At 41.2% G+C, this 22,194-nt stretch overlaps 1 protein-coding gene across 6 annotated transcripts in view; it reads left to right on the top strand.

The window, feature by feature from the left end:
- The window catches only part of ACE2 (angiotensin converting enzyme 2), a 106,457-nt gene that overhangs the window by 16,894 nt on the left and 67,369 nt on the right, over positions 1-22,194 (top strand). For 3 of the 6 annotated variants that reach the window (XM_078854110.1, XM_073355720.2, XM_073355714.2), the window contains 2 exons: positions 6,183-6,241; positions 20,969-21,054. In XM_078854110.1, the coding sequence (XP_078710236.1) occupies positions 21,008-21,054 (47 nt within the window). In that variant the 5' untranslated portion in view covers positions 6,183-6,241; positions 20,969-21,007. Of the gene's footprint in view, positions 1-5,672; positions 5,785-6,182; positions 6,242-20,968; positions 21,055-22,194 lie in introns of those variants that run through there. The other 3 variants (XM_073355704.2, XM_073355695.2, XM_073355735.2) reach the window with 2 other exon arrangements.

Below are 22,194 nucleotides of genomic sequence, written 5' to 3'. Positions count from 1 at the left end.
CAAAAGTAAGTTGTCCACAGATACCTTCAAGGAGCGTAGGTGCAGTCCTCTTACAGTAGTACTGTAGAACCTCAGAGTTATGAACACTAGAGTTACAAACTGACCAGTCAACCACATGCCTCATTTGGAACCAGAAGTAAACTGTCAGGCAGCAGAGACCAAAAGAAAAAAAGGAAATACAGTACTGTGTTAAACGAAAAAATAAAGGGAAAGCAGCATTTTTCTTCTGCATACTAAAGTTTCAAAGCTGTATTAAGTTTCAAAACTGTACAATGTTCAATTGTAAACTGTAAAGCCATAATGTTTTTTTCAGAGTTACATACAACCTCCATTCCCAAAGTGTTCGTAACTGAGGTTGTACTGTATAGTCAAAACTGGAGACCAGTGGCTTATGTGTCACAGGCACTAATAAAAACTAAGTGTCCATATGTTCAAATAGAGGAGGTAACGTTGGCCTTAGGTAATGGATGTAAAATGTTTCATGTCTTTATTTATGGGAGGCCTACATTAGCTGAAATTGACCATTACCCACTTATTGCCGTTGCCAAAGAGGACTTGCAAACATTCTCCTGAGAATACAGAGATTAATTTTGCAGATTCAAATGTATGATTTTCAAATTGAATACAAACCTCAAAGAGATTAGGTAGTTGCAGATACACACTCTAGAGCATTTGAGAAAAATGCAGTGAAGCAAAGTCCAGAGCTAGAGTTAGTACATGTCAACCTTATTTTAAAAAAACAACACCCCTGTCTGGACTCAGATGAATTGTAGACTGTGATTGCCACAGCTACTGCTCAGGATTAGACCGTGCAGAAAGTCATTGTTTTAATAGGGTGGCCAGGGCAGCTTATTCCGAGCCCCTATTTATCAGTTTAAGGGGAAGTTGTCAGTATTAGATGGGATTTTATTTAAAGGCACCAGGATGGTGATTCCTAAGATGTTGCAGAAAAATATGTTAAAAAGGGTATATGAAGGTCATTTCATGATTGAAAAAATCTAAGAGAATGTCAAAGACATTTTATACTGGCCTCAAATGAGCAGTGACACTGAGGAAGCAGTTATAGTTTATTTCATATGTCAAAAATACATGGCAAGTCAAATAAGAATTCATGTTGGTGGTACAGGAAAAATGGACCCCTTGGAAAAAAGTAGTCCATTTTTTCCAGCCAATATTAAAAAAAAAAAAAAAAGTACTTGTTCTGGACTGTTTATTCACTCTTCCCTGAGATAGCTTTCTTATAAAATATTGCAACTGAATATTTTGCATTTGTGATTGTACATATCAAATCTGTTTTTGCTAGCCACGGTATATTTGACATAATGTATGACAGTGGGCCACAGATTCATGGATGTGAGTTTAAGCAGTTTGAAGTGTAGTACAGGCTTGGAGGTTTAACTGCTGGTTCCATTATTCCCAGTCCAACTGGTTGATGGAAAATGGTGTCAAAATAATAAAGCACCTACTGAAAAGGGATGTGGAGTCAGACTCTGACCCATATTTAACACTGTCTAATTACAGAATGGGCACCAATAAAAATGGGCTGTCACCTGCTGCCATTTTATTCAACGGAAAACTGAAAACAAGAATGCCTGATGTCAGAGTCACTGGAGACTTGCAAATGTATAAACAGACAGATAGGGCAAAACAAAAAAATCAGGATCCTGGGAGCTGCCACCACTTCATGAAAATGATGCTGTGCATCTCTGTGATAGGAAACAGTGTTAAAGAAATGTGCTTGCTTAGAAAGTGCTGTGTAGTAACTTATAATGGGTGGCAGTTACAGCTGTCATGCCTTGGGAAAGAAAGGAAAACACAGACGCTGGCCTATTTAGGCAGTCTGATTTGCTGAAGATATCAATGTGAGCAAGGAACTGTGCAGCCTGGGGGAAAGGTGACACAGTCTGTACCCCTGTGTTCACCCCTTTTACAGGACGATGATAAATTTTGTGCAAAGTATACCTTTATGAGGTATCATTTGAAAACTCGTAATTTGCTGATCATTATTGCCCTGGTAAAATATGTTGGGCAACATTGAATGTAAAGCTATAAGACTTCTCCATATGGTATTACTAAGACATGATCCAAGTCTGAGGGGAGGAGCTATAAACAAGTTCCTCAGAGACAAAAGGCTAGCCAATGCCTCAGCCAGGTGTCAAGAAAATCAAACGGACCATCACCTGGTTAAGTGGCTATTCTTTGGCAGGAAAGAGGATGTGGGTGAAAATCTACATCTTGATAAAGAAACAGATGGGGGTTCCTGTCCACATAGATTTTCTGTCTCCTGAACATCAGCTGGAAATGATTCCTGAAGAAGAGAAAGAAGTGTAAGAAGAGACACCCCATATGATTCCTCCCTTTGTTTCTAACCACGGCACTTAACAGTTGAAGAACAAAGGAAACCGCATCAGACTGGGGGAGGGATCCTGACTGAAGGCGATACAGCCAGTAAGACCGCTGTAACATGCGATGAAAGAGACATCTGCTTTGAATTCACTTAGCTTAATAAGTTAGGTGTTAGTTTTGCTTTACTTTTATTTTCTTGTAGCCCGTTCTGACTTTTATATCTCATTACTTGTAGTCACTTAAAATCTATCTTTCTGTAGTTAATAAAATTGTTTTATAGATTCATCTAAATCAGTGTGTTTGGATTGAAGAAGTGGGGAAACTCCATTTGGGATAACAGGATTTGTGCATATCATTTTCTATTAATAAAACAACAACTTTATATGAGCTTGTATTGTCCAGGAGGGTACTGGGCAGTACAAGATGCACGTTTCTGGGGAAAGTGCGGGACTGCAAATTTGCTGGTGTTACTTTGCAGCATAATTAATGTGTGGCTGGTTATAGCAGTCATACAATGTAACTGGGGGTAACTTACATGTTGGAGGCTGTGTGTGAATAGACCAGGAGTGGTAGCTCTTACAGCAAAGCAGTGTAAAAGGCACCCCAGTTTGGAGAATTGAAGGGACACAATTGTTCATCAGTCCAGATTGTACACTGGGTAATGTCACAGAGGGAGAGAGATGTTGGTCTCTGCCCAAGAGTGGTGTTGGCTGAGGAGCCAGGAACCTAGAGCGGATGCCTTTGGTAGACCACAGAGCAAGAAATACATGTGCAGTTGCCCTGAACTGTGACACTGAAAATTTTTGTGTGCTCTCCTTTTGATGCACATGCATAAATCCTGTTAGTCTAAACCATCATTAAAAATGAATACACCAGTTCCTTTGTTTTCATATGCACAAATATGCATCTGAGCAGACAACAGAATTACCTGTCTGGAAATAGTAAACTGGTGTCCATGAATCAATATGCTTTAGTCTCTTCAGAAACTGGGAGACCAGTTTTTTTGTAGCAGGTAGCTATTTCCGAAAACAAGATTAAATTCATAGATGAGACAGTTCCTAGTTATACTGCTGCCCGCTTCTTAATAACAATGTCACCTGAAAGTGAGAACAGGCGTTCGCATGGCACTGTTGTAGCCAGGATTGCAAGATATGTACGTACCAGATATGCTAAATATTTGTATTCAACAAATTGATAAATTTCAACAAATTGATAAATTAAACAGTAATAAGTCACCAGAACCAAACAGTACTCACCCAAAAATTCTGAATGAACTCAAGTATGAAATTGCAGAACTATTAAGTGTGGTATGTAACCTATCATTTAAATAAGCTTCTGTATCATATGACAGGCGGATAGCTAAAATGACACCAATTCTTAAAAAAGGTGCCAGAGGCAGTCCTGGAAATTACAGGCTGGTAAGCCTAACTTCAGTACCAGGCAAATTGGTTGAAACTATAGTAAAGAACAGAATTATCAGACACGTAGATGAACATGATTGGTTGGGGAAGAGTGAACATGGCTTTTGTAAAGGGAAATCATGCCTCACCAATCTATTAGAATTCTTTGAGGGGGGGTCAACAAACATGTGGACAAGGATGATCCAGGAGATATAGTATACTTGGACTTTCAGACCGCCTTTGACAAGGTCCCTCATCAAAGGCTCTTAAGCAAAGTAAGCAGTCATGGGATGAGAGGGAAGGTCCTTTCATTGATCAGTAATTGGTTAAAGGACAGGAAACAAAGGGTAGGAATAAATGGTCAGTTTTCAGAATGGTGAGAGGTAAATAGTGGTGTCTCCCAGGGATCTGTACCGGGACCAGTGTTCAAGACATTCATAAATGATCAGGAAAAAGGGGTAAACAGTGAGGTGGCAAAATTAGCAGATGATACAAAATTACTCAAGATAGTTAAGTCCAAAGCAGACCGCAAAGAATTACAAAGGGATCTCACAAAACTGAGTGACTAGGCAACAAAATGGCAGATGAAATTCAGTGTTGATAAATACAAAGTAATGCACACTGGAAAACATAATCCAGAGCTAAACGAGCTGTTCCAACTCAAGAAGGAGATCTTGGAGTCATTGTGGATAGTTCTCTGAAAACATCTGCTCAACATGCAGTAGCAGTCAAAAAAGCTAACAGGATATGAGGAACCCTTTGGAAAATAACAGATAATAAGACAGAAAATGTGTCACTATATTAATCCATGGTACGCCCACGTCTTGAAAACTGCATGCAGTTCTGGTTGCCTCATCTCAAAAAAGATATAATAGAATTGGAAAAGATACTGAGAAGGACAACAAAAATTATTGAGGGTCTGAAACAGCTTCCATGTGAGGAGAGATTCAAAATGCTGGGACTTTTCAGCTTGGAAAGGAGATGACTAAGATGGAATATGATAGAGGTCTGTAAAATTGTGAATGGTGTGGAGAAAGTGAATAAGGAAATGTTATTCACCCCTTTACATAACACAAGAACCAGGGGTCTCCCAATGAAATTAATTGGCAGCAGGTTTAAAACAAACAAAAGGATGTACTTCTTCACACAACACAGAGTCAACCTGGTGAACTCATTGCCAGAGGATGTTGTGAAGATCAAAAATATAATGGGGTTCAAAAAAGAACTAGAAAAGTTCATGGAGGATAGGTCCTTCAATGGCTATTAGCCAAGATAGGGATGCAGCCCCATGCTCTGGGTGTCCCTAGCCTCTGACTGCCAGAAGCTGGGAGTTGATCACTAGATGATTGCCTGTTCTGTCCATTCCTTCTGAAGCACCTGGCAGTGACCACTGTCAGAAGACAGGATACTGGGCTAGATGGATCACTGGTCTGACCCAGTGTGGCCGTTCTTCTGTTTATGTTAAGGCCATTTGTCAGGCAAATCGAACCTTCTAGCTAAACTTGGTTGCATTTTCTCTCAGAACTTGTCAACGTTGCACAATGGCAGCACAATGCAACTTCACATCCTGTGAGTGATAGCACATCACACAGCTACTAGACCTGCAGATTGACCTTGAATTAAGTACCTTATGATCTCAGACATTTTTGGTATGTGTTGGAGATCATGACCAAAAAGACCAGAAAGTATAGCTATGGCTAGCATATGAAGTTTTTTGATTGTTTTAGGAAATAGCTTGGAGGAAGAAAATTAAATGTGTCTTCTCTCTCTCTTTGCTAAAGAGAAAAAAGTAAATAGAAAATGGTTCTTTCCAATGACAGTTTTAGCTAAAATAATGGGGTTAATTATTAAACCTTTTACTTAGTTGCTCATTTTTTCTGCTGATGCTTTAATCCTGGGTCACAGAAAGTTTAAGACTGCTTTACTGTGGTGACTTTTTTCTTTTTGCCACAAGTTTTCCAGTCTGAAAGGATGTTAGGGGTTTTGCTGCTTGCTTTCTCCTTGGTTACCATTGCTCATTCTGACTTCTGCAGGCCAGGTAAGTTTTGCAATTGAGCCTCATCCTTTATCAGTTAAATGTCTCAACTTGGTGAACACTTTCAAAGCTGGCCACTTAGACTTATTAGACTGTAACACTTCTGTATAGAGTTTGAGGGTGTATACTCTGAGCCTTCGCCTCTTTTGTGAGTTTGTGAATAGGTTGCTAAAGCCAACCTTATTCTATTTTGCGAAGAGATCATGGTTAAAATCACATTGAGAATCCACGGTGTCCAGGCTTGTTCACACTAATAACGTTGAGGTCTCCTAATCATGTAATAAGATACATTTAGAAGCTTTTATGCTCTTATCTGTAATACAGTTGGAAAAGTAAATAATTTAAAAACCAATTTTCCAAGATTATTTTTCTGTTTATTGCTTTCTTTTTCTTTGTCTCAGATGCACAGAATGCTTTCAAAGTACGGATTAGTATCAAAACAGCTTTGGGAGATAATGCAGTAAGTAGAGTATCTTCATGTATTCTTTCTGACTGAATAACTGACTAAGTAGAGCTAATTTAAACGGTAAAATCTCTGAGCGGACAATTTGCACTGATGTCCTCACTGTAATAAACTACCCATCAAGTCATAATTCTTGAGGTTAGGATAGCATTTGTCTAAAACCAACGTCCTTTAACAGTAAGTATAAAGCATACTTCTTCATAAAGAGAATGTTCCATGTACATTATTTCAGAAAGCACTTTGAGATATTGTACCTTCAGTATGAAAAGTGCTATGTAAATACAAATTCTGTCTCTCCTAGTTTGGCTAAAGCTGCTCTGCTTGAGAATGCTAAATGTAAAGGCAAGCAAGTTTTGGCAGATAAGCAGGAAAAGACTTACATCTTCTTTAGTTTTTATTTTATTTCAGACTTCAGATCAGTGAACAGAACCCATCAATTCATCCCCAGTTTCAAATACTTACAGTATATCTCCTGTATGTTACAGGGTTCAACATTGAATTAGATATGAAATGTCTTGAACTTTTCTTTATTGGAAGACAAGAACCCAGTTATGCTAGAAGCCTGGGATATAAACTGCCACAGTAACATGTTGTAAGAGGTATTTGTTTCAGATATGCAAGCTCTTTTTATGGCACAGGAAACTATTCCCAAATAAAACTGAAATGTGAAATAATTTAAATCTACGTGAGCAGGGACTTGATTGTGATAGAAAGTGCAACAGCCAGAACAAATAGGGAATAGATTCTCAGGATATATGTTAAAGTATTTGTCTTTGAAAATCAATATTTAAATCAGCTTTCCTTGGCTAAGAAACTTTAATAAAAACAGATTAAATTGGATTGTTTTAAAAATATATTTAAAATAACATAATCCTGCAACAGAAAATATGATGAAATTGTACCTGACACTCACCTTGATTACAACTGTTTCCATTCTGAGCAAAGAATGAAAATGACAGTTCACAGTGTTTTCTCCCTTAAGAATAACATCATCTCTCTGACTGTAGTCAAATAAATATTTTTTCAGTTACATCACTCTTTACTGTTTTACTAAATTCTGCATCATAAAGCACCTAAGACCTGAAGCAGTAGCCCAAAAAGGTACCCCTTATTTTGGGTTTTGTTATAATAAAGTACTCCTCTAGTTGTTTTACGCAGAATAAATTGTAGCTTATTTCTCACAGTATGAGAGGTTTGAATAAAGCTAAGACCTGCAACAATCTGATTTAGGATAGTTTTTACATCAACAACCTTTTTAGAATAGTTTGTTGACACACAGAAGTATCAACAGATGGTCAATAATTTCTTCTCTAGATGCACAACGAATGGTTACCTTTTTACAGTACTTCTAATGCCATCTGCAGATAAATTACATTCAAATATTTATAAATATACTCTAAAATTAATTCAGTCTTAATAATTTGGGGCACAATGCTATCTTTCCAGTTTTAACATGGAGGAGAGATAGTACAATCACATAAATTTCAGATGGAAAATACTTAGTTTCCGATTGCATCATTGATTAGATGCTCTGCTACTTAAATCTCTTTTATTCATTTCCAAATGAATGTGCAATATACAGTGATACAAGACTATAAGCAGTACTGGCATTTTAAATCTTGGATGGTAGGATCACCCATAAAGGTGTATATATCCAGGGGTTTAGCATATAGGTCTGTAGAGCTAACAAATAATAGCGAATAATGTAATCAATGATTTTTGCCTATTTTGTAATGGTAGCAAAGACAGACACCATTGTCATAAATATAAAGGGAAGGGTAAACCCCTTTGAAATCCCTCCTGGCCAGGGGAAAGCTCCTCTCACCTGTAAAGGGTTAAGAAGCTAAAGGTAACCTCGCTGGCACCTGACCAAAATGACCAATGAGGAGACAAGATACTTTCAAAAGCTGGGAGGAGGGAGAGAAACAAAGGGTCTGTGTCTGTCTATATGCTGGTTTCTGCCAGGGATAGACCAGGAATGGAGCCTTAGAACTTTTAGTAAGTAATCTAGCTAGGTATGTGTTAAATTATGATTTCTTTAAATGGCTGAGAAAAGAATTGTGCTGAATAGAATAACTATTTCTGTCTGTGTATCTTTTTTGTAACTTAAGGTTTTGCCTAGAGGGGTTCTCTATGTTTTTGAATCTAATTACCCTGTAAGATATCTACCATCCTGATTTTACAGGGGGGATTTCTTTATTTCTATTTACTTCTATTTTTTATTAAAAGTCTTCTTGTAAAAAACTGAATGCTTTTTCATTGTTCTCAGATCCAAGGGTTTGGGTCTGTGGTCACCTATGCAAATTGGTGAGGCTTTTTATCCAACATTTCCCAGGAAAGGGGGGGTGCAAGTGTTGGGAGGATTGTTCATTGTTCTTAAGATCCAAGGGTCTGGGTCTGTAGTCACCTAGGCAAATTGGTGAGGCTTTTTACCAAACCTTGTCCAGGAAGTGGGGTGCAAGGTTTTGGGAAGTATTTTGGGGGGAAGGACGCGTCCAAACAGCTCTTCCCCAGTAACCAGTATTAGTTTGGTGGTGGTAGCGGCCAGTCCAAGGACAACGGGTGGAATATTTTGTACCTTGGGGAAGTTTTGACCTAAGCTGGTAAAGATAAGCTTAGGAGGTTTTTCATGCAGGTCCCCACATCTGTACCCTAGAGTTCAGAGTGGGGGAGGAACCTTGACATGGTGGCATAGTGGTGGGATTAACCTGAAATCATTTTGAGATCCAGTTGAGATTTTTTGAACTAGAAATACAGATTTTAAAAAGGAATTTTTTTTTCCTGTGGAAAGGAAGTCCAGAAAGCAGCTTTGAAACTGAAAGCAGCTTGGTTTTCTCTGCTTTGTGGCCAAGCAGAGACAAAAGGGGATTATCTTGTGAATTGCAGGTTTCTTTGCCTGGAGGCAGGGTACTTAACTCCTGCAGGGAAATTCACAGTCTTCCAACCCAGAGGTTTTTTTTTTTTCTTTTCTTCCTAAAAGTAAATAGGGGGTGTGTGTTCTACCCATTTGCTTTTTCTTTGGGCTGGGTAAGCAGGTTTCCAAGTAGTTGGAGGTTTTTTGCTTTAATTTGGGCCCAGAGCAGAGACAAGGGAATTGTCTTTTTCTGTAGGCTGACAGTCACTATCAGAGAATAGGTATTCTATTCCAGCACAGCAAAATTTTACAGCCACGTTTTGTTTGTTTATTTCTAAACCTCGGGTGTAAAGTTAGTTAAAAACAGAGAGGTTAGAATGACCAAATCCTCAGCTCGACTACAGCTGGAATTAGCCAAATTTCAGGCTGAGGAAAAACAAAGGGAACATGAAAGACAGATAGAACTCATGCGGCTGGAGAAGGAGGTACAGGAGGCTGCCCACAAGAGGGAAATGGAGGCAAGGAAGCATGTGGAGGAGGAGAAGGAAAAAGAGAGGAAGCATGTGGAGGAGGTGGAGAGGATAAAGGCCCAGCAGAATATACCAACAAACCCTAGCAATCCTTCTCCAGGTACCACTTCCCATCCCAGGAAGTTCCCCACCTACAAGGCAGGTGATGATACTGAGGTCTTCTTAGAACACTTCGAAAGGGCCTGCCTTGGGTACAACATCTCTACTGACCAATACATGGTAGAGCTGAGGCCGCAGCTCAGTGGACCCTTAGCTGAGGTGGCAGCTGAAATGCCTAAAGAACACATGAACAAGTATGAACTGTTTAAATCCAAGGCGAGAGTCAGAATGGGGATAACACCCGAGCAGTCTCGTCGGAGGTTCAGAGCCCTAAGGTGGAAACCAGACATGTCATTTACCCGACATGCCTACCACATTGTGAAACATTGGGATGCCTGGATATCAGGAGCAAGTGTTGAATCTCCAGTAAATTTGCCCTTCCTAATGCAAATGGAACAATTCTTAGAGGGTGTTCCTGAGGAAATAGAAAGATACATCCTAGACGGGAAGCCCAAAACTGTAATCGAGGCAGGAGAGATTGGAGCCAGATGGGTGGAGGTGGCAGAGAAGAAGAAAACTGGTCGCAGTTGGAGCGGAGACCAGAAGGGACCACCCCAGACCACACCCTATTACCGGGGGCCGCCCAAAGCCCCACCTACCTCCCAAAGAACCCTCCAGACCCCTTATCATCCCACCACCCCGTTCTCCAGCAACCCACCTCGCCCCAGTGACCCGTCAGCTGGACGATGTTTTAAATGTAACGAGCTGGGGCATGTAAAGGCCAACTGTCCCAAGAACCCCAACAGATTACAGTTCATTGCACCGGAATCACACCAGAGGTCCACAGGCCCAGATACCTCCCAGATACCCTTGGAGCGGAGGGAAACTGTGAGTGTGGGCGGGAAGAAGGTCACCGCGTGGAGGGACACCAGAGCACAAGTGTCAGCTATCCATGCTTCCTTAGTGGACCCCAATTTAATCGACCCAGAGATCCAAGTGACGATTCAACCCTTCAAGTCCAACTCTTTCAATTTGCCTACAGCCAAGTTGCCTATCCAGTACAAGGGCTGGTCAGGAATGTGGACTTTTGCAGTCTATGATGATTATCCCATCCCCATGCTGTTGGGGGAAGACTTGGCCAATCATGTGAAACAGGCCAAGAGGGTGGGAACAGTCACCCGCAGCCAGGCTAAACAAGCTGTGAGGCCTAGCTCTGTTCCGGAAACTTCTATCAGGACCCAGTCAGAGGTGATGGACCCGGACCCCAGGCCAATGTCTGCAACAGCAGTAGTGGATCCAGTCCCAGAGACCCAGACGGAACCAGTCCCAGAACCGGAACCAGCCAAACAACCAACACCAGACCCCGTGCCAGCACTGAATCCAGTACTTGCAACCTCAACACCAGAGGGCCCCACTGAACCTGCACTGGCAGCAGCCGATAACCCTACACAAGAGGCTCAGCCGGAGCCTGAATCCCAACACAGTGCACCAGCGGAGAGCGGTTCACAGTCAACAGAAACAGCTCCATCCCCTATATCGCTTCCAGAGGGAACAAGCCTATGTCCCCAATCCAATGAGGAACTGATGTCTCCAGCATCAAGGGAACAGTTCCAGACCGAACAGGAAGCAGATGAAAGCCTCCAGAGAGCTTGGACGGCGGCACGGAGCAACCCACCGCCTCTCAGCTCTTCTAATCGATCCAGGTTTGTTGTAGAAAGAGGACTTTTATACAAGGAAACTCTTTCTGGTGGACACCAGGAAGACTGGCATCCTCAGAGACAGTTGGTAGTTCCAACTAAATACCGGGCCAAGCTCTTGAGCTTAGCCCATGATCACCCTAGTGGCCATGCTGGGGTGAACAGGACCAAAGACCATTTGGGGGGGTCATTCCACTGGGAGGGAATGGGCAAGGATGTTTCTACCTATGTCCAGTCTTGTGAGGTGTGCCAAAGAGTGGGAAAACCCCAAGACCAGGCCAAAGCCCCTCTCCAGCCACTCCCCATCATTGAAGTTCCATTTCAGCGAGTAGCTGTGGATATTCTGGGTCCTTTTCCGAAAAAGACACCCAGAGGAAAGCAGTACATACTGACTTTCATGGATTTTGCCACCCGATGGCCGGAAGCAGTAGCTCTAAGCAACACCAGGGCTAAAAGTGTGTGCCAGGCACTAGCAGACATTTTTGCCAGGGTAGGTTGGCCCTCCGACATCCTCACAGATGCAGGGACTAATTTCCTGGCAGGAACTATGAAAAACCTTTGGGAAGCTCATGGGGTAAATCACTTGGTTGCCACTCCTTACCACCATCAAACAAATGGCATGGTGGAGAAGTTTAATGGAACTTTGGGGGCCATGATACGTAAATTCGTAAATGAGCACTCCAATGATTGGGACCTAGTGTTGCAGCAGTTGCTCTTTGCCTACAGAGCTGTACCACATCCCAGTTTAGGGTTTTCCCCATTTGAACTTGTATATGGCCGTGAGGTTAAGGGGCCATTGCAGTTGGTAAAGCAGCAATGGGAGGGATTTACACCGTCTCCAGGAACTAACATTCTGGACTTTGTAACCAACCTACAAAACACCCTCCGAACCTCTTTAGCTCTTGCTAGAGAAAACTTACAGGATGCTCAAAAAGAGCAAAAAGCCTGGTATGATAAACATGCCAGAGAGCGTTCCTTCAAAGTAGGAGACCAGGTCATGGTCTTAAAGGCGCTCCAGGCCCATAAAATGGAAGCATCGTGGGAAGGGCCATTCATGGTCCAGGAGCGCCTGGGAGCTGTTAATTATCTCATAGCATTCCCCACCTCCAACCGGAAGCCTAAGGTGTACCATATTAATTCTCTAAAGCCCTTTTATTCCAGAGAATTAAAGGTTTGTCAGTTTACAGCCCAGGGAGGAGACGACGCTGAGTGGCCCAAAGGTATCTACTATGAAGGGAAATGTGCTGGTGGTGTGGAAGAGGTGAACCTCTCCATGACCCTTGGGCGTATGCGGCGACAGCAGATCCAGGAGCTGTGCACTAGCTACGCGCCAACGTTCTCAGCTACCCCAGGACTGACTGAACGGGCATACCACTCCATTGACACAGGTAATGCTCACCCAATTAGGGTTCAACCTTACCGGGTGTCTCCTCAAGCTAAAACTGCTATAGAACGGGAGATCCAGGATATGTTACAGGTGGGTGTAATCCGCCCCTCTGAAAGTGCATGGGCATCTCCAGTGGTTCTAGTTCCCAAACCAGATGGGGAAATACGTTTTTGCGTGGACTACCATAAGCTAAATGCTGTAACTCGCCCAGACAACTATCCAATGCCACGCACAGATGAACTATTAGAGAAACTGGGAGGGGCCCAGTTCATCTCTACCTTGGACTTAACCAAGGGGTACTGGCAGGTACCGCTAGATGAATCTGCCAAGGAAAGGTCAGCCTTCATCACGCATCTCGGGCTGCATGAATTTAATGTACTCCCTTTCGGGCTGCGAAATGCACCCGCCACTTTCCAAAGACTTGTAGATGGTCTCCTAGCGGGATTAGGAGAATATGCAGTCGCCTACCTTGATGACGTGGCCATATTTTCGGATTCCTGGGCAGACCACCTGGAACATCTACAAAAAGTCCTTGAGCGCATAAGGGAGGCAGGACTAACTGTTAAGGCTAAGAAGTGTCAAATAGGCCTAAACAGAGTGACTTACCTTGGACACCAGGTGGGTCAAGGAACTATCAGCCCCCTACAGGCCAAAGTGGATGCTATCCAAAAGTGGCCTGTCCCAAAGTCAAAGACACAGGTTCAATCCTTCTTAGGCTTGGCCGGTTATTACAGACGATTTGTACCACACTACAGCCAAATCGCTGCCCCACTGACAGACCTAACCAAAAAGAAACAGCCAAATGCTGTTCAGTGGACCAAAAAGTGTCAGAAGGCCTTTAACAAGCTTAAAGCGACACTCATGTCTGACCCTGTACTAAGGGCCCCAGACTTTGATAAACCGTTCCTAGTAACCACAGATGCGTCCGAGCGTGGTGTGGGAGCAGTTTTAATGCAGAAAGGACCTGATCAAGAATTCCACCCTGTAGTGTTTCTCAGCAAAAAACTGTCTGAGAGGGAAAGCAACTGGTCAGTCACTGAAAAAGAATGTTACGCCATTGTCTATGCTCTGGAAAAGCTACGCCCATATGTTTGGGGACGGCGTTTCCACCTGCAAACCGACCATGCTGCACTGAAGTGGCTTCACACCGTCAAGGAAACTAACAAAAAACTTCTTCGGTGGAGTTTAGCTCTCCAAGATTTTGATTTTGACATCCAACACATCTCAGGAGCTTCTAACAAAGTGGCTGATGCACTCTCCCGTGAAAGTTTCCCAGAATCAACTGGTTAAAATCGTCCTTGAGATGTGGAAAATATTGTTAGTCTTTATGTACTTGGTAGTATATTTAGAGATGCATGTGTCTTATTAACTCTGTTTTTCCTAGAGCTCCAGGAAGAAATCCCAGCCAGTGTTTCACCCTAGCTGAGATTTGGGGGGCGTGTCATAAATATAAAGGGAAGGGTAAACCCCTTTGAAATCCCTCCTGGCCAGGGGAAAGCTCCTCTCACCTGTAAAGGGTTAAGAAGCTAAAGGTAACCTCGCTGGCACCTGACCAAAATGACCAATGAGGAGACAAGATACTTTCAAAAGCTGGGAGGAGGGAGAGAAACAAAGGGTCTGTGTCTGTCTATATGCTGGTTTCTGCCAGGGATAGACCAGGAATGGAGCCTTAGAACTTTTAGTAAGTAATCTAACTAGGTATGTGTTAGATTATGATTTCTTTAAATGGCTGAGAAAAGAATTGTGCTGAATAGAATAACTATTTCTGTCTGTGTATCTTTTTTGTAACTTAAGGTTTTGCCTAGAGGGGTTCTCTATGTTTTTGAATCTAATTACCCTGTAAGATATCTACCATCCTGATTTTACAGGGGGGATTTCTTTATTTCTATTTACTTCTATTTTTTATTAAAAGTCTTCTTGTAAAAAACTGAATGCTTTTTCATTGTTCTCAGATCCAAGGGTCTGGGTCTGTAGTCACCTAGGCAAATTGGTGAGGCTTTTTACCAAACCTTGTCCAGGAAGTGGGGTGCAAGGTTTTGGGAAGTATTTTGGGGGGAAGGACGCGTCCAAACAGCTCTTCCCCAGTAACCAGTATTAGTTTGGTGGTGGTAGCGGCCAGTCCAAGGACAACGGGTGGAATATTTTGTACCTTGGGGAAGTTTTGACCTAAGCTGGTAAAGATAAGCTTAGGAGGTTTTTCATGCAGGTCCCCACACCTGTACCCTAGAGTTCAGAGTGGGGGAGGAACCTTGACATATAGGTCTGTAGAGCTAACAAATAATAGCGAATAATGTAATCAATGATTTTTGCCTATTTTGTAATGGTAGCAAAGACAGACACCATTCTTTATCATGTTCAGGATTAAGACTGTTAATTCTTTGGTGCAGGGACCGTCATTTACTATGTTTATACAGCACCTCACACAATGGAGCCCGGACCTGGCTGGCCTGTTGGTATTACTGTAATATACATATGATAATATTGTTACTTCTTTAGTTCAGATCATTATAGGTTATTACTGAGTTTCCTAAATTTTGTTGTCTGGACCAGTGGCTCTTAACCTTTCCAGACTACTATACCCCTTTCAGGGATCTGATTTATCTTGCATACCCCCAAGTTTCACCTCACTTAAAAACTACTTGCTTATAAAATCAGAAATAAAAATAAAAGTGTCACAGCACACTGTCACTGAACAATGGCGGACTTTCTCATTTTTGCCATATAATTAAAAATAAATCCATTGGAATATAAATATTGTACTTACATTTCAGAGTATAGTATATAGAGCAGTATAAACAACTCATTGTATGAAATTGTAGTTTGTACTGACTTCAGTAATGCTTTTTATGTAGCCTGTTTTAAAACTCGGCAAATATCTAGATGAGTTGCTGTTCGCCCTTGGAAAACCTCTCTGTACCCCCAGGTGTACACGTACCTCTGTTTGAAAACCATTGGTCTAGACCATTGGTGATCCCAGAGAGCCTCTGATCACATGGTACTGTATATCCTCTGTATTTCTAGCTACTAAATCACACTAAAGGGGAGCTGAAAATACAATAAATGCTTTACTAATATTTCTTTTCCATGTAAGCAGTTGTTGTAACTGACACACAGATGTTATTTCATCACCAATGGAGGGAATGTGATCACACAGTGAAGGGGAGATGATCTGCAAGATAATCCATTAAAATGGTTTTAACATGATGAAATAATTTGAGAACTCTGGTACTACTCAAATCCTTTTGATGACTGCCAGTCACATAGGTATTTAGAGTGATAGAGTTAAATTAACAGGACCATACTGTCCAGGGTGTAAATAAATACAATACGTGTTAAAGTCAAAGATTGTTATGCCTTCTTAGGTCTAGGGTCAGTTTAACCCACAGAGTCAGACTTCTGAAGCATCACATTGCCTTCTGAATGCTAGATCTGCCTGTATAACTCTGCTACTTACAGAATACAGAAGATGGTATGTGCAATAGCTCTCTGATCAGCACAGAACCTGTAGTTTTAAATATTGCAGTTCTCTTTCACGGATAGTGTGCTATTGATTTCTGAATTGCAAGTGATGTGTTCAGAATCTCTCTTGTACAAAGCAGTGCAATATGTGCATAAATAGTATGTAAACAAGCCAAATTTGTACTCAGCTATTTAAAAATAAATGTATTTGGTAATATGCTGTGCTACGTCTATTACCTATATTAGCATACACTAGAGCTTATATAGTCATCGGTTTTCAAGGCACCTCATGTGGATGTCTTGAGAGCTGGGCACATCGGTATAATGATGAATATAACAGGGATTTTTTCCTCTTGGAGCTGTCCTGAAAAAGAACTATAGTGAGTCATGAGTCAATCAGTAATTCCATGAACAAATAAGAGGAAGATCTTTTCTTTTAGCACTGTGAATAGTGCTGTGTTGTTTGAATGCGGATGTCCTTAAAATGATGAAAAATAGGTTTGTGGTTCTCATCTACATTCAGTGTTCTTTTATACTATATCTTTTATTTTTAAGTCTCAGTCTTTTTGTTGTTGCTGTCTCACATCTTCATCAGTTCTGTAGGAAGAAAGTTTAGGCCTTGGGACAGAGTCCTTTATTCAGACTACCATTCTGTCTTTCTATGTTCTTATGTTGGCATGCATCGCCACTGTATGTTAGCACCATTCTTATTTCCTAGACCAGCGGCTCTCAACCTTTCCAGACTACTGTTTCTTTTTCAGGAGTCTGATTTGTCTTGTGTACCCCCAAGTTTCACCTCACTTAAAAACTACATGCTTACAAAATCAGACATAAAAATACAAAAGGGCACGGCACAGTATTACTGAAAAAATTGCTTACTTTCTCATTTTTACCATATAATTATAAAATCAATTGGAATATAAATATTGTACTTTCATTTCAGTGTATAGTATATAGAGCAGTATAAACAACTCATTGTATGAAATTTTAGTTTGTACTGAGTTCAGTAGTGCTATTCATGTAGGTTGTTATAAAACTAGGCAAATATCTAGATGAGTAGCTGTACCCTGGTTGGGAACCACTGTCCTAGATGTTAGCAATGGGCCCAAATGCTAACATTCAGATGTGGATCTGTATTTGAACATTACTTAAGTTCTGAGTTGTTACAGATTCCATGTCCAAGTTCAGCCTTATCTCAAATGGCCTATGTAAGGTCTCCTTATTTGGTGATGAGTAGTTTATACCATAGTTTATATAACCCACCTAGCCCCTGTCTCTTCTCCTGTGTGGATCCCAGGCCCCAAGGGAGGTGAGGATGGTATCATGCATGTGGCTCACATCCTTGTTTATGTGCAGGAGTGAAATCCCTGCACAGAGGTACCCTTCCTCTTCCTGCTCATGTGGCTGTCAGGGTTTAAAAATCAAAATTGGTCATTTTCACTGTTATGTTTGGATCTGTATTATTATTTATGTTTGCACTGAAATTGCCCCCTCAGAAAAACAAACAAACAAACAGTTGCAAGCTGTGCAGCAGAGCTAAGTATCTGCTCTGCTGGGACAATTATAATGTGGATTTTTGAAAAGCTCATTTTATACTGAAAGCTACAAATTAGGTGTAGAAAGCAGTTTCTGACCTCCAATATTATCATTCCAACAAATTGTTAATTTCCAGCAAACTGCTGGAAGAAGGTTAAATCAACCTGTCATAGAAATGGCAATAGATGCAATCCTTGTGGTTGATTAGAATTAAATACAAAAAATAAAAGCCCATTGGACTTGTTGAAGCTGCCTGAAAACCTGAAATTGTGAAAACATTTCTTCATCAGGATAGCAGAGGACTAAACCAAAATAAATGGATGGAGCCTATATTTTGGTGGCATTTGTACTTACTGAAGCAGCCAGAGTGCCTCTCTCTTTTCTCCCTCTCTGTGTGCAGTAATAATCTGCAGTGTATTTGATGCTTTTTGTAACCAGGCTATAATCAGTGCGAAAGTCTCAAGTGCGCTGAATCAGCCTACTCCAAGGGATGTGTGTGGTGAGTGTTGAGATTGTCATTCCCAAGGCATGTCTAGACCAGCAGGACTTGTGTAAGTGTATGGAATCCCAGTAAGGCCTTTTGAAAATACTAGCAGACATGCCCTTAACCATGTTCCGATCCTGCCTCATTGTTCACCACTCTCAACTTGGTATTGCCGGCCCTCAGTGACTGCTTATATTCCTTTTAGAAAATTCCAGAAATGCCCATAGGACCCAAAACACCCTTTCAATGACCAGTCCATGCAAGTTTGTCAGTGTTCTGGCCTCAACCATTAAAACACCCAGTGAGAAGCATTATTATATCATCATAATAGAAGCCACTGACCGATCATACACTGAAGGCAAAGCAGTATTTCCAGAGCAGATTCTGAAAGCTGCCTTTTCAGGGATGTTACGTTCACCACATTGGTCTGCTATTACTCCTATGAAGAACTGTTATCCTGTACGTAGTTGTGAATGAAAATATATATAAGTGTTGTGTCATGCTAGTATATTTCTCTTTCTGCATATAGAAAACCTTGGTGAAATCCTGGCTGCATTGAAGTAAATAGCAAACCTCCAACTACATACCTCCCAACAATCCTAGGTTTCCTGGGATTGTCCTACTTTGACCCCCAAAGCCTCCTGTCATGGATAAAGTGGCTCCTGTCCCAAGGGGCTGGCTGGGCCCAGCTCCCCACTCCGGGCATTGCGACCTGGGTCCTGGCACACGGGGTCACATTGCTGTTCAGGTTCGACCTGCCTCCCTGGTGACGGGCAGCATGGCACCCATCGCAGTGCCACTCAAATTTGGCCTGGCCACTACCCTATTATGGTGAAGGGAGCCAGGTCCAGACCTGTGGGACAGGAGCCGCTGCTGCGGGGTGAGTGCAGGGTGGGCTTGTCCTGCAACTCCCCAGGCCTCCGACCTGCTGGGGGCAGCACTCAACTCCCTCCAGCCACGGCCTTCCACTCCTCAGGGCAGCACCTGACACCCCTCCTGTGGCAGGACCTGTCCAATACCACTGGAAACATTGGGAGGTATGCCATTGAATGTTATGGGGCTAGGATTTCAGCCACTGTATAGGAATGTACTTGTGGTTACTTTGTGGTTGTATCGAAATGTAAAATAACATGCCCAGTGGTTAAAATATGTTTTCCTTTAGCTGAATATCCTAATCTGTCCTAACATTTGCTTTGCTTTAACTTTAATTCTGCAATCATTTCAAAGTGCAGTTATAATCAGCAAATTGACTATATAAAATGACATCTTCTTACCCAAAGTTAATTTTTACTACTTTTTATACCCTTTACCACTATTCAGCCAATACACCCATGGAAGGGTTAGCTGAATTCTTTTCTGTTTGGCACACAATCAATAATTAATAAAGACGGCTCAGATTCACAGCTGGTGTAAGTTGGGCATAGCTCCAGGGAAGTCAGTGGAGGTATGCCGCTTTACACAAGCTGAGAATCTGGCCCTATATTCCAGTTGCAGAATCTTTATAACCAATGTTGATAATTTGTGAACCAAAATAACACAGCTTGACTTTCAGATCTTAGAATAGGTACGCAGAAGTGGGCAGTTAGAGGAAAAAAATCATTGTACTAGCAAACTGAACAAATACAATATGAAGTTATTTAGGAATAATAAACATGGACCCACACAATTTTTTTTTTACAAAGTCATTTTGCGAAGTTTAACTGCACTTTAAGCCTCTTTGTTCTATAGTTTCAATGAACGTTGTTACAATTATTGCTTAATATGGACTCAGAGATAGGAATGTTTTTAGAAGCTTTCAGTTTTTAGCTCTTAGAACATTAATTATGTTAAGTGCAGTTTTCTGTCAGGTGTCAAGACAATGTGTTAAACTCAGCCCTTACATAAGCAGGTGCAACTCCATTCAACTTAATTTAGAATTATACCTACCTGTGCCAAAGATTAATTTGGTAGAATATAACTGGTATATATAGCTTATGTAAGGGCTGAGCTTATGTAAGGGCTGAGTTTTTATATATATATATATATATACACACACTTATATTTGGGAAACTGTATATACAGATAGTAATGTATTTATTGTAAAAGAGGTATAGACAATGGTCCTTCGTTTCTATGTCACTATCTAGCCTTGTTCTGTTTTCTCTGAAAGTTGCTACTGTCTGATTACTGTTCACTTGCCTGCATGAAATGAGTTCTTTTCATGATGTACAGATGTCCATATCTTAGAAACCAGCATCACAACTAGCACGTCTTCCCCAAACTTAATGAAGGTGCCTGTGCCCTGTACTGTTCAGACTACCTCTATGAATGACGGTGAAGATTACTCTCTCTGCCTGTTCAGGCCAAGGACTGAATGGGCATGGCGTGTAGACTTCACTTTTGTTCATAGAGGTGATCTGACCAGGATAGGGCCCAGGCACCTTGGTGGAGCTTGGGGAAGCTTCTGTTGGTATTCCTAGTCTTTGATGAAGAGTAAAATTAGATCTCTAGTGCTCTCAGTCTGGCAACTTTCATAAGCATTCAGTCCATTCAGATTTTTGAAAAGTTATAACTTTCTGACAAGCCATTTAAAAATCTTTTGTGCACAACAAACAATATTCAAGAAGTTATTTTCATAGCATTATCAGGGAGGTTTATTTCTTTTTGAATGATGGACTATTTCAGGGTTAGTGCTCCTTATAACCCCCTCCCTGCCAGTACTAGTGCTAGAACTGTTAATTTTCTGTCTTTCTTTACAGTATGCCTGGGATGCAAGTGAAGAATACCTGTTCAAGGCAATGGTGGCTTTTGCAATGAGAAGATATTCCGACAAAGAAACAACTCAGTAAGTGCACACTCAGTCCTCCAATATACCTGTTTACAATATTGCTTATGATGGAACCTATTTTGATATAGAGAAGTTATAAAAATAAACACTGTGTAGAAACAGCATACTGCAATGCTGTTATTTTTTTTTTGCCATCCTGATATGGGCTAGGCGGCTTATAATCTCTTCCCTAAGCAGTGTACAATCTATGGGCCAAATTCTCTGTTGCCGTAAATTAGTTAGTTGGCTTCAGGGGACCTGCACCTATTTAAACTAGCAGAGAATTTGGCTTTAAATGTAATATATGACACCATAAATGAAGGTTCTGAACAGCCAAGAGTTGAAGGAAGGGGAAAGAAAGGACAAGGGTGGCAGTAATGAGAAATGCAGTGTTATTTCTCAGGTAGGCATGATGATAGAGGCTCGGTTCCCTTTTTTGTCATTGGTTACCTGTGCTCCCCTCTGCATCTCATAGACAAGATGGCAGAAGGGCCAGCATGCAAGAAGACAAGAGTGATCTACAATGGCACACTTATCAGAATTTGGAGGGTTATCTGTCGCTAAGAGTACAACTGCCTAATTACCTTACACTCAATCAGGAAAATGCTTCAGATTTCCCACTTCAGGGCATAAACTGATTACCAGCTAAAGTCAGGAGAAAATCTCCCCCATGTTATTGAGTATTATAACTTCCTCTCAAATTTCTGGTATTGGCTACTGTCATAAGACAGGCTACTAGACTAGATAGGTCTTTGGTCAGTGTCAGTGTGGCAGTTCCTATGTCTTTAATATGCTCACCTCCTCCTTAGAGATGAAAACAATATAAAGATATTTTGGTATCCTGTATTGTTTTGTTTATGAATTTAAATAGAAATGTCTGCAGCTCTAGTACTTTACTGAGACCAGGCTTTAGATTTACTTTTAAGCAAAACTGGCCCTGGCTGGCACTGAGTCTGATGAAGCATTTTCCATATTTGCAAAGAGATTAACTAATCTGAGTCATATGATATTTGATTGCAGCTACAGTACTGAGTTTTAAATAGAAAACCCCATCCATAACTGAGATGTTGGTTCATTACCATTTCATTCTGATTTGTAAGAAGCTGTCCTTTAAGCTAGAGAGCCATATCTGGTATGTACCACCATTGCTTTCCTCAG

Source organism: Lepidochelys kempii, chromosome 1 (assembly GCF_965140285.1).
Source record: "Lepidochelys kempii isolate rLepKem1 chromosome 1, rLepKem1.hap1, whole genome shotgun sequence".
NCBI lineage: Eukaryota > Metazoa > Chordata > Testudines > Cheloniidae > Lepidochelys > Lepidochelys kempii.
The sequence above is the reverse complement of the archived record's forward strand: the minus strand, read 5'-3'. Positions and strand labels throughout refer to the sequence as shown.